Source organism: Amphiura filiformis, chromosome 5 (genome assembly GCF_039555335.1).
Source record: "Amphiura filiformis chromosome 5, Afil_fr2py, whole genome shotgun sequence".
Classification (NCBI taxonomy): domain Eukaryota; kingdom Metazoa; phylum Echinodermata; class Ophiuroidea; order Amphilepidida; family Amphiuridae; genus Amphiura; species Amphiura filiformis.
Window position 1 is genome coordinate 20,496,484 of NC_092632.1, and position 13,292 is coordinate 20,509,775.

The 13,292-nt window shown below is 36.9% G+C and overlaps 1 protein-coding gene across 3 annotated transcripts in view; it reads left to right on the forward strand.

The window, feature by feature from the left end:
- Positions 1–10,257, forward strand: part of LOC140152782 (exportin-5-like) — a 35,131-nt gene extending 24,874 nt beyond the window's left edge. For all 3 annotated transcript variants that reach the window (XM_072175274.1, XM_072175275.1, XM_072175276.1), the window contains exons 20-28: positions 1,636–1,736; positions 2,422–2,524; positions 5,210–5,345; positions 6,199–6,344; positions 7,050–7,320; positions 7,902–8,006; positions 8,289–8,429; positions 9,173–9,343; positions 9,517–10,257. In XM_072175274.1, coding sequence (XP_072031375.1) covers positions 1,636–1,736; positions 2,422–2,524; positions 5,210–5,345; positions 6,199–6,344; positions 7,050–7,320; positions 7,902–8,006; positions 8,289–8,429; positions 9,173–9,343; positions 9,517–9,657 — 1,315 coding nt within the window. In that variant the 3' untranslated portion in view covers positions 9,658–10,257. The remainder of the gene's footprint in view (positions 1–1,635; positions 1,737–2,421; positions 2,525–5,209; positions 5,346–6,198; positions 6,345–7,049; positions 7,321–7,901; positions 8,007–8,288; positions 8,430–9,172; positions 9,344–9,516) is intronic.
- Positions 10,258–13,292: the final 3,035 nt, after the last annotated feature.

A 13,292-nucleotide genomic window follows, 5' to 3' on the forward strand; every position in this document is an offset into this window, starting at 1 on the left:
CGACATAACAGTTCGTCTCACACACATAACAAAATGCACTACATGTACGATCAAATAGGTTGATGACAACATTTGATTGAATGTACTGCACTGCGCCATAATTACGGGGAAGAAACCGGTTCAAATCCTTTGTTTGGAGCCAATCGATAAACGCAAGGTCTCTATAGCTATCATTGAATACTGGCTAGGATTCCACAACACAAATGAGAACATGTTATAAGGCGCTTTGGAAGGCACACAATACCCCAATGGCTTTCCATATTATGTGCACTCAACAACTATTCAGTATCGAAGCCCGGTGTCGAAGTTACGCAATGTTACTATGTCAACGGATCACGCGCTAAGTAATGAACCACGATCGAAACAGTCAGTACACAAAAAGGCATACCAAAATAGCGTGATCGTAATGACTGATACAAACAGTGCTTGGTTCCGATACCATTACGGAGTTACGTAACTACTTCGTGGTCTGATAGTTATATGATCAATGGTCTGATCTACTTGGGTTCGATCCTTTTAAGAAAAAAAAAAATAGCTGATCATTTATAATGCATAAATGAATAAAGTAATGTAGTTACACAATTCAAAGGTCATTTAACTGTTAAATGTAGTGGAATATATCACGCATTGATAGGTAGCAGGTGGAGCAAATTTTGTCAGCGGTTTTTGGTGCCTACTAAAAAAATAAGCAAATTAAAATTAAATTAAAAAATTCACAATATTCGCTTTAGAAAATGGGGACAAAATCCAAAAACATTTCTTGACCCTTCTTCACATAAAAGTGGGGAAGAAATCAAGATTCGAACAAGTACCATTCACCATTCAAGGCGCACCCTCTACCGACTGAGCTAACGGGTCAGACAATAGAAGGGTGTAATTTTGAACTGAAGAATATTAAAAAATATGAAGAAATTACGATGTTATAAAAAGATATATAAAAAGGTATAACGTATGAATCGATTTACAAATTAAGTCCAATGGCACTTTGAGAAAGAATACCTGAAGAAACCTCAAAACATTTGCTGCTCTAGCAACTAACCTAGTGACCTAAAGTATTGGGTCATGTCACGATATTTTTTTCTGAGGCGTTATGTCCAGGTTGCTCAATTTAACATACACGTATCCTTAATGCTGTTGAGATTTTACAAGGATGGCGCCTCACATTTCTAAGAATCCAAAAGCGCCATTAGGCTTAACGCTACGTATATAGTCTTAATTCCTGGCATATTATATGTGGTGTGTTCAAGCACAATGATTTAGAAGTCAGAAATTCTAATTTGCACATATGAGGAGAAATGTGTTCATATTTTCTATGTAATCCCTTTGTTTTTGTGATGACTAAAGTTTGAATAAGATGTAGATAAAAGGTGGTGAATTTGATGGGAGGCAACATCAGGACTATTTTTACTTAATCACAAGAATTGTTAGAAATTGTGAATTGTGGTGGTAGGCTTCTGTAAGAACCAAAAAAGTAAGCTAAGTAGAATGTGGAATCTTTGTATGGAATTAAAAGTAGATTGTATGCATTATTTACTTTATCAATTGCTTATTTATGAATTAATATGAACAAACTGTAGAAGCAGAGTAACATAAAGAAAATAATTAAACTTGAGTTTTTACATCTCGGTTTATCAGGACATTTAACAACATGTGGTCACCAGAAATTCGGAATGCAATCCCTGCAGAGAATAACAAAGTGTATGATATGCAGGAGGTTGACAAGAACCAGATATTAGGTGAGTCAATTTGAACTTTGAATGAGGTATTGTGCTTAACAAACCTGAATTTACTGCTGTGGTAAGTCTGATACAAATAATACCAGAATCATTGTAGATGTGAGTGTTATGAGTTAACAACAGGTCAGTAGAGTTTGAAGTACAACAAAATGAAAGGTGTGCATTTAAAATGCATGATCTATGCTATCCTTCTGTCTGTAATAACTATAAAATCTGTATTATGAAGCAGAAATTGTTGTTATTCTACAGTAGTAAGTAAATTAGGTGAATGGCCCCTCATTTAATTTTATCATTGAGTTCCTGTTCTTTGTTTGAAGACATCTGGCAGTGGTATGTCCTTTGTAAATGGGGACAGAATTGAATACAGAGTACAGCATATTTTGCTCCCATTCACAAAGGATGTACCACTGCCAATACAGTTGTTTGCAAACAAAAAACAGCAAGTCAACAGGTGGAACATCTTGAAACTCCCAAATTGTAACTTTACACTTATTTTATGTCACATTTCCCCATAAATGTTTAATATTACTCAATCCAATATTAGAACATAACTTGTTCAGTCAGAACAATTCTACATGCTTAGAGTAAATTTACAATCTACCTTACCATTCTATATTGTACGACTGTGAGGGAACATGCAGTGGCATGTAATAATGATGATTTTAACATGTTTGCATTGTTGCAGGTATAACAATAGCTTCCCCTGCCCCAGAGCCTTTTGATGTGCAAGCTAGTAAATCACAGGCAGAGAAGATACAAGGGTTTCTTGTTGCTATACATGACAACTGGTAGGTGGCTTCTGTGTGCGTTATTTTCTTTTGTATTTATATGTGTGCAGGGTTGCACATTCATGTGCTTATGTAGTAATACATACATGATGCATTAAGGTGAGATATGTTGTTTATTTGCTCAAATCAGTTTTTGAGAAATATCTGATAGAAGTGTCAGACATCAAACTGTTGTCTGCAAAAGAAAATATACCTCCATTTCCAATTCCCATTTTTCAGCATTTAGTAACGTGTCAGATGGGTAAGAAAACCAAATGAAACAATGAAATTGGTTTGACTTAATTTGCTTGTGTTTGTCGCATAATGCATTTGTCATTATCCACACTAATACCAATTGTGGAGCCTTACCATGACTGTGGAGCACGCCAGTTGGAGATTGTTGTTATTGAGCCATAGAGTGGGTATAAAACACCCATTTTGTGGATTGTGTAAGGGTGCGTTTGTAAATGCCTCCAACTGTGGAGGTGTGTGTGTTTTGTCACATTCACACTGTGGAGTCTGCTAACAACCGTGGAGCTCCACAGTTGAAGATAAGCTCAAAATGGGGTTTTTGAGCCATAGAGGGGGGTATACCACCTGTCATTTTCTGATTAGAGCAACCTCCACAGTATGGCGGTTGCTGTGAGATTTGTGTAAAAAAATCTCCCCAGTTTGAATGTGGGTGTGTGAATCTCCCCAGTTGGAATATACACACACCTCCACACTTGGCGGCATTTACAAGAGAGGGTGTGTGTGAAAAACTCTACAGTTAGAATATGTGTGTGACTCTATGGTTGGAAACTCACACAAACACCCTCCACACTTGGGGTTATACAGGGGGGGGGGTGTTTGTACTTGTGTGTAAAATTCTACGAATAGTGATTTTCTTCTTATTGAAACGGAGAGCCAAAATGCGATTTCAGATTTTTTGCCTGTTTTTAAGCTTACCTCCTGTGTGTTTGTCTGTTGCAGAGATACGAAAATTCAGCTCTTGTCAAATTCATATTTAGAGAAAAGTCACGATGCTCACGTGTTCGTGGTAGTTTTTGATTGTTATTATGCATTTAAAAATGATTGCATGGCTCTGCACAAGGTATATTTTTGTAAATATTTGTATTTGATGACCAGTCCGGTCGTCCGAGATGTCGAGTGTTGAAAATACGGCAGAGAAAATTTGTCACGAAGTGCGAGCGAAATTGGCCTCAAATTTCACTATTTCCGCTATAATTAGCTTATATTGTACAGAGATCTTTTTGTTTGTTTTGTTTGTTTTGTTTTATTTCTTCTTTAACCTGGGACACTCAATCAGTTGAAAACACAATTAATCATCTGTTCTTCCTTGAGGCCCAGATCTTATAATATTGTGTAAATAATTTTGTCAGGAAAACAATAAGGCATTACATACCGTCTATGAGTAAATATTTAGGACAAAATTCAGGCTTTTCTTGTGTGTTTACAGAATTTTGGATTTGTCATTTTGAAATTCCCCGGCCATCAGTCGTCTGCGTACGTAAACAAGTTTTCCTAAAAATTGTAAATTTCCTTAAAAACGACTTTTGTTGATCAAACTTTGGATTATTTAAGATGTAATTGTTTAAGGATGTAGAATTTTAAGATATTTTTGAGTATTTTAATGTTTTACATGGTCAAAAAGGGGGTCATCAGTTTAATTTCTGATTTAAAAACACTTAACAGTCATGACAGTTGTTCTAGTTATTAGATTGCTGAATTTCGAAAGTGAGCGCCTGACGCGGAGTGACTGCGCGATATCCATAGTAACGGAGCTTACGCTTTGAACGCAGCCGCCAAAAGGTTCCATGAACGCGTTCAGGAGAGTATATAAAGGCCGTGCACGACGCAAATTAATCAGATTGCTTGGTGGACAATAGTCCACCCAAACCTTCAGCCTACGGGTTTTGAAGGTAAGCACTGCCAACCAAAGCAACATCGCCTCTACTCTGGAGCTCAAATTGAGCTAGGGGCAGCTTGGCTACCACAATAGTGGCAACACCAGGGTGGTTATGCACTCCGGTGATTTGGCTTAGCGCCTATGCCTAATTTGGGCAAGTGACTTGCCACACACATGCACAAGTCCAATGGAAATTATGCACTGTATTTTGTGTGCATTCATTGTTGCATAGCAAGTTCGTATTTGGTGTACAGGCATGGATACTCTGTAGTATAGGCCTACTAGGCCTTGGCCTAGCCTATGGCTATGTCATGTGATGAGAGATTCTGTTGATTAAATTGTATTTTTATGCTTCTTGATTATTCAAACAGTATATACTTTTCGGCAGCATTTATTAGTAATTTATTTGGATTTAAAGAAGATAAATAAGGAAATATCGTCAATAGAGATTGTGTACGTGTATTAGCTTGTATTTATGAATTGTGATGTGATAAGACAAATATGAAAGCAAAATAACAATACAAGATATAACAAAAGAAGCAAATATAAAACAGAATTGTCAAGTCTCATTTTTACCTGTTACTTCTCCTTTCATGCATCACTGATTCCACATATCTTGGGGAGAATTCTAGTCTTTGATATTACGCTACCACTTGTATGTTTATAAGGCTAGTCTTCTCCATCAGTCGTTTACAAAAGTATTAGGGGCAAGCTCGGTCCCGTTACATTATTCAGGGTAGAATCGATATCTCAGTGGAATTTGAAAATAACTCATTGTATTTTGTTTTCTCTTTCAGCTACCATATATTAGCCAGCTGCTGTCAAAGTTTAGGTCATGAGTTCTATGCCATACCTGGATTGGCAGCTCAACTCATCAGCTCCGTCTTTGTCAATCTTCAGTACTTGCCAGAATTTAGGTTACGACCCATCATCCATATCCTTTTCATCAGATAAGCAGACAAGTATTATTTTGAAAAGGTTGTTTTTTATTATTTTAAAAAGGTTTTCTTACTGAATTGTATTTTATAAGTTGGGAAATTCCAATGAAATGAATTGTTAATGTATACACTTTAAGGATGAAAACCCTGGAGGACATGCAGAAATCAAACTCTAGGATAAGCTTGAATCAAACAAATCGTCGCTGGGCGGGAAAAACCTCATATGTAATTCCATAGGTCAATTACAAACCTCATATGTAACGATTTTGCTATTTTGCGTGAGACGCAAAAAACGGTTCAAAATTAACAGGATTTACATAGAACATGGTGTTGCTCTTTTGGATATTTACAGACATTTATGCACTTTACAGTTAAAAGGGAAGCACCAGAAGTTGTGTTGGGACATTTTCTTTAAGTTGACATGCAAAAATAAAATTTGAGCAAAATTGCACATATGAGGTTTTGTAATTGGGCCCACTTTTTACATATGGGTTTTGCATTTGACCTTTGGAATTACATATGAGGTTTTTCCCGCCCAGCGACGAAATCTCACATTGAAAGCTTTTGTATCTCATAGGGCTTACACGTAACCTTTGTAGTAATAAATATATTGAATTGAAAACAGACAACATTCCAACAATTAGTTGCCACAGAACTACAGATTTAAACAATATGTTTCTTAAAAAATCTGTTGCAAAGTAAATGTGCAGCATACATACTGAACCTTTGACCTTAGGGTTAAGGTTACGGTAATATCCTCTAGTTACGGTCAGGGTTAGGGTTATATTCAGTAGTTGCCTCAAAGTATATGCATCTTGTATTGTTTTTGTCCTTAACCACCTGTTATACGTGTATTCATGAAAGCTCTTGTGCATTACTGCCCCGTTGAGCATTACAACTCAGTACTAGTACCCATCCTCTCTGAACTATGTTCCTATATGTTTGGCAGACTCAGCAGCAGTTGGGAAACTCTCAACAAGAGAGCGGAAACAAGGTAACTTTTTACAAACAATATTCATACATTGTGGTAAATTGTAAATCAGAACAATTTTCACTTTTGTGCTACATAATCAAAGTTGGTAATAGAGGCCGTCAGTCTTTCATGGGTACAAATGATCTGTGTGTTCATGCGCTGGACACTACGCGCAGGGCGCAGCTTGTCACGCAGCTGTTATCGCGCATCAATGCGGTGATTTTGCTGTTCACGCATGGAGATCAAACGACCATCACAGCGTGTACCCACAAGATGGCGGCATATGACGTCACGCTGACGGCCTCTATTTCCTCTAGTTATGTGACATCAGGACACAGCAAGCTGACTTGGGATATTGAGTCAGAGCAATAGCTGACTACATTCAGGTCTGCTTAAAGCACTCCCAGTGAGTAAATAGTTATTCGGTATCATAGAAGTCTAAATTGCTTCCAGTTATGTGGTAACTGAATTTTACAACTTGTGTGAGTGAAGCAACATGCAATTTCTGCCCTGTGACAACTCTAATTTACAGATTTCGTAAGAGTCCAAAGATCTGAAGTTGAGTGGCTCTCAGAATGTGTTTACAACTGTTGAACACACTTATAATGTAGTATCACTAAACAAATAATTAGCTATTACTCGATTCATATTAGTTCAAAATAACTTCACCAAATCTTGTATCACTCTGTTATTATATTGCCACATCTTGATTATTATTTTATTCAGTGATCTTTCTCAAGAGGACCAAGAAACCCAAGAGATCCTTGAAGAACAGCTCATTCGTCTGGTCACCCGGGAATATCTGGACTTACTCTCTGCTGTCTGCAAGAAACGATATGTCCCCAGTGCATCAAAAGACGAGGGCGCTGCATTATCAGCGGTCAATGTAAATGAAGCGATGGGTGATGGTGAAGTGGTCATGGCAGAGGCAGGGGGTAGCAAGAAACCAGAAGGGGAGGAGTTGAGTGAACTAGGAAGATGCATCTTGCAAAATGAGGTAAAATGATTTGATTTATTTTGTTATTGTCTTGTCTTTTATCGATACTATCTAATGTCCCAAAAGCAAGAGTAAAGTAATAAGGTTTTTAGTGTACAATGTGATTATGAACTTCTTGAGTAGTGGATGGTTAGTGCTTGTGTTAACGAGGTTATACTTATGTATGATAGTGAAGTGTTCTGGTAATGAATTCCAGTCTCTGGTACATGTAGTTAATGGTATGTATGAGTTCAGGTAAATGTCTTTGTTAGCGGACATGATGTTGTGGCTATAGGTCAACAAAAGTTCAAGTCCATCACAATATCATAGGACTGTGTGTCAAACATCAAAATATTCAAGGTTTGTTGAATTTGTAGTACTGTAAGTCAGTTCAAACTTTTTAGAAAGTTAAGAGTTCTAATGACACATTTTCATGAAGTCACATGGCTACTTGAAACACTGTAGACATGTAACATCTTTAAAAGTGAAAGTATCATCTTAAAAATGTACTAGGCTAATTCAGATAGGACAACATGTATGTTTGAGCCATAAATTATTTAGAAATGTGACATAATTCTTGTTGTTTTGTCTCCTCCATACAGTCATTGTGCCAAAGCATTGTAGTGTGTGTATATACAGCCATGTCATGGATGGATTCAGCTACGTGTCTAAAAGCAGCCAATCTTTGTCAACCATTATTCAATCATGTAAGTTGAAAAGAGAAGAGACTTGGTGTCCAATTGGTAATGTGTCGCTCCACACACGAGCAAAAAGAATCTTCCTAATTAATGCTAATTCAGCCTTACCCCCAACTGGGATCCCTCAACTGATAAATTAACAGGCGTTTGCCCCCTTGGTACTACTAGGATGGTTACAGGCTGGTCAACAAAATTGAATGCTGCAAATGGTGATTTATGATGAAAGTTGTTGCATCAATAGAATTAAATGCCTTGAAAATCTCAAACAGAACAATTTCTTTTCACCTGTAGCTATACAATTCATCAGGGTTATCGTGTGAAGCAGCCAAAGTCCTTTACACAGCAATACTACGAGGTCTAGAGTTACATGGTCAACACGATGCTATCCAGTCTGCATTGGTCATCAAAGGTTTACACCACTATGAAATTTTGGTGAGTACCTGGTTAGCAATAACTTGCTTTGGCTCATAAGTCTGGAAGTAATGGTTTGCTATCTGAGGGGGTATCAAAAAGTTTTTGATACCCCTCGTATATATGAAAAATCTTAGGAATCACTACATTCAGACCAAAGTATTTTTCAGTGTCATGGGACTTCAGTGTGTTCTGTTGCCTGAATATTACTGAATGAAATGACATTCATCTGACTTACAATGATAATGCTGTTTTTGAAAAATGCTAATGAATAAGTCTTATCCTTCAATGGCTTTGTGTAGTGTACCTTCAGATTAAAACAATCTGTAATAGCTTGTCTACAGGCGTGTAATTTAAACACCGGGCAGGTGTTCTGCTGATATCTGGCCCATTCTCTTGGCTGTGTGCTGTGTGTGTATACTTTTGTGTTTATACTTTGGTGCAACTCTGTATCGCCCTGTCAATTTTTGTCCAGAAAAATGCTGTAGAGTTGTTCATCAGCAGGCTTACAACCGAAGTCTGAATTGCAAACCATGTTGTCATTTAAAACATATGAAGATATCTTTCTTCTCTGGACCACAGACCAATGAATGGCCCTCAAACCTGAATTTACACAAACCACTTGCTAGCTTATTAGAGATGCATATGTCATATTGATTGGTGTAGTCAATTGAAATAATTGTTTTTGGCTCCAGGAAAAGTATGTATACAAAGATGAGAATAATACTGATGTTTGTGGTACTATTATCATTTCTTTATTACAGAGACCGCATTATCAAGACTTGGCTCAAATTATGCTTCAGATCCCAAATTGCGACAAGAAGTCACTAGATCAATTTGATGAGAAATTCATACTCCATGTAGATCCCAACAAACCAATGTCAGAGAAGAAGAGGAGAGAGGCTTACAAGAAACTTGTAGCTGGAGTTGTAGGAGTAAGTACAAAGTCAGATTTTTATTTCATTTATGACAACATTATTTCAAATAAGCCACACAGCTGTGGCCTTTTTACTGGCTTTGGTATTATGTTGATATGTATCATTAGATAGCTGTCACAGATTAATGTCACCTTAGATTCATATCAATTTTCTGATCTTTATTTTTGCAGAAACACATTGGGCAGGAGTTCAGACGAGAAGTACACATCAGGGACTTACCACCGATTATCAAACTGTCAAAGCCAAAACCTTCTGTTCTCGATGATGAACCCAGGGATACAGGCCTTGCTGACTTGTTCTCAACTTCATGATTAAAATGCAGTATCCGTTACACTCAAATAATGTGTCCGAGGTAGTAAAAACCTAAATAATTATTTAAACATTTGTACTGCGGAGGACACATTATTTGGGTGTAAAGGATAATGGTACACCCTTTATTTCTATTCTATTGCCACAAAATAGTGTGATTTAAAGAGAAAGTATCACATTTTTGTAGTATTTTCATGGCATGGTTTTGGAAAAGAATTGCAATTTCTTCCCCACAAACCAATGGAAGCCATGGTTGACCCATGCTTGCTGAATGCTGCGAGATGAGGTGCAGATCCATGTTGCCTGTTGGGACACTTGCAAACCATCCTCTGGGATGGAATCAGGCTGGAAGTCCCATCAGTTTCAGAGCCACATGACCTTTTTTTGCTTGATTATGAGAGCGATTAATTAAGACTTTTGAACTTACTGCCAACCAGATAATATGAATGGCTGGTAGCTACCCAACTCTCAAAGTTTGTTTAGCTTATGATAGGCAAAAATTACTTGGTTTTTGTTATTGCGCGAGTCAAGAAAGTCTGAACATACGCTTGCGTAAATTCCCACAAAGGCGTACCAGTCATGCATTATGCAATATGCACATGGAATAAAGAATAGAGCACGTAGTGCGATGGAATTGCAACTCCAATCTTCGATGTGAGGTCAGCGATCGCACGCTTGCAACATGTGGACGAGATGGCAGCAGCATTTTTCTTTAATTAGCATATTCGTGACGCCATGTTAACGTAAGTCTCTACAGCACTACGCATATTTTTTAGGTCGCTTTTAGTACTGTCGTGGTGGCAGCAGCATTTTTCTTCACTTTTCTAAAATGGCGGCGCCCAGGGTTTAATTACAAATTCTTCAATTTATCAATATTTCATGAAAATTTACCAAACAAACGGATACAGTCATGACAGGTAATATTTAAAGTACACGTATAAATGGTCATAGTTATAAAAGAAAGAATATAAGAAACATAAACAAATGAATTGTAGCAATATTCAATATTAATGGCAGCGGCCGTGACTTGTCAATGGCGCTGGCGGTAATACATCGGGGAAGCCGACGGTGTCGCCACCTTTTTGCATTGCGCTGGTATACGAGTTGCAACGGCCTGATATGCACCTAGCATAAGTGCCTGCACCCAACAGCATGCATGTCATTCTGTATCAATACACAATGTTATGAGTCTCATTTTTATTGCCTATTATAAGCCGAACAAACTTTAGGAGTCGGTTTGTATAAATTCCAGATTAAATTGGATTAATGATATGGCTTTTCAGTCTTCAGATTTTCTGTCTTGCTTTGTAATATGTAATAGAAATTTTAATGTAATTCAACCAGAATTACAATGTAATGTAATAGGAATTAAAATGTAATGTAATAGGAATTACAATGTAATGTAAAAGGCACAAAGCTGTGCATCTCTGACAAGGTCAGAGCAGAGAAGATCAAAGGTGATGTATATGTAGGGGGCAGTCACTTCATGCTGCATCGCTCTCTACAAATGCACACCTTTGATCGTGTGTATCACACATGGACGCTACAGTCTTTAGAAAGCCAAATGGACTAGTAGATTGATTTGAGATATCTATTGTCAGGTAGGGACTGGCTAAGTTTGGTATTGGGGTCTAGGCTACTTGCTTTTGGTTTTGATTGGTAAGCATGTTAAACATGTAACAGAGTAGAGTCGAAAAGCAGGCTGGGGGAAATCAAGATGCACTGCCAAAATTAGTTCATTTCATAGCAACCAGTGAAGGTATGCTTGGGTCACAGAAACATACAATTATGATAAATTAATGTTTTAAAAAAATGTTAGGCATTTTCATTTTAAATGCGGATACACCGTGAGCATGACGTAACACAATATTGTTCCACTAATCAATTTTCTCATAAACCGAATATGGCAATTGTGCTCTGCACATGATAAAACATCAACTTTTAACTTGTAACTAAAGTTCTTAATTGTTCAATCCCATGAGAACTACTTACAGTGCTTCTAATTGGTTAATGACATTGTTATGAATTCGGCAGACGGCCAAATCCGGATTCGGCTTTTGGTAAATTCATTTTACGCATGCATAACATTTGAATTAGAGAACAAGGGATCAATGATGTACATAATAGAGGGCAGCATATCAATTTTTTTAACGGAGATCAGATGATAACAGCATAATAAGTAATCAAAAGAGGGCGAGATACAGGGTTAGCTAACGGTGCATCGCAGTGCGATCAACGGCGATAACCGTTAAAAAATCGATATGCTGCCCTCTATAGGTAAAGCATAGATCCCTTGTTCTCTAATTCAAAAATAATGCATGCGTAAAATGAATTTACCAAAAGCCGAATCTTGATTCGGCCGTCTGCCGAATTCATAACGACATGATATAATCATCTTAGGTACCAATGAAAATGGAGCTTTTAGGTCTCTTGGCACTTTTAACCTTAACCCCCCCCAGGTGTCTAACCATTCTTACCATATCTTCATGATATTCACCTCTTTGTATCCAATCAAAATAGTTCTTAACCAGTAATTTGGACGATAGTGCTCATAGGTTTACTTGTAAAAGTGCAAAAACAACATACATCTCAATGTGCAACCAGTGAGAACCAAATGTGTTAAATGTTGTGAAAAACAATTTTGAGGTAGTATTGTGAAAACAAGCATGTAGTTAGGAATTTTTGTGTACTTGGAAACTTGGAAACTTCCTGTTCACTTCATGTTATCAGGACAAAATATAGTGTTATCAGACTATGTAAAAGAATCTGAAATGCATCACATAATATGCTAATGTTAAGATTATGTATATGACAAGAGTACACTAAATGGTGCATATAAGAAATTGTTGAATCATGACCCAACAAACTTCAAAAGCTTTCATAATATTTTCAAATGGATATGCAAAGACTGTCAGGAAATGTTTAAATGTCAGGTTTTATAAAGTTCAGAAAATGTTAAATACTGATAGTGTCAAATGTTGAAACGTTTGCAACTATCAAGTTGAAATGTTGCCAAAAATATTTTACAGTAACATTTTGTCAACATGTTGAAACATTTTGGTAATTTGTTTTCATACAAAATGTTTCCAAACATTTAGCCTAAGTGATTATTTTGTAACCCAACACTAGATGTTAAATGATCTTTGAAATGTTTAAAATGTTATTACAATGTTTGAAAAGTGTTGTGAAAACATTTAAAAAATATACTTGTGATTGATGATGATCTTGTTATCCAAAGTCATTATAAACTGGCTGTCGACAATATGTGACCGTCCACCACAAACTGCTCGAGTTGGTGCTACATGTTTCTCATTTTGTTAGTGCCAGCCAAACACCTTTTAAACCAGTCATTAGTCCTATTGTTGACGATGATAAATAAGCTTCTACCTATATATAGAATTCATAACTAGCTCTAGTCTTTGTTTGCTTTGTCTAAATCCTGTTCAAGTGGTGGGTTAAGCAACAATTAACAATGAGAGGACATTCCTGAACATTGTTGACTTGAGGATGATTTGAAGTGACCGCCAGTTATGATCATTTGATATTTATTACCAGCAATGTGGTAAAAGAGACATAATATAGCACCTAAATAAGGTACACTTTTCCTGAAGGAGCAAAGTTCAACAAACCATATCTC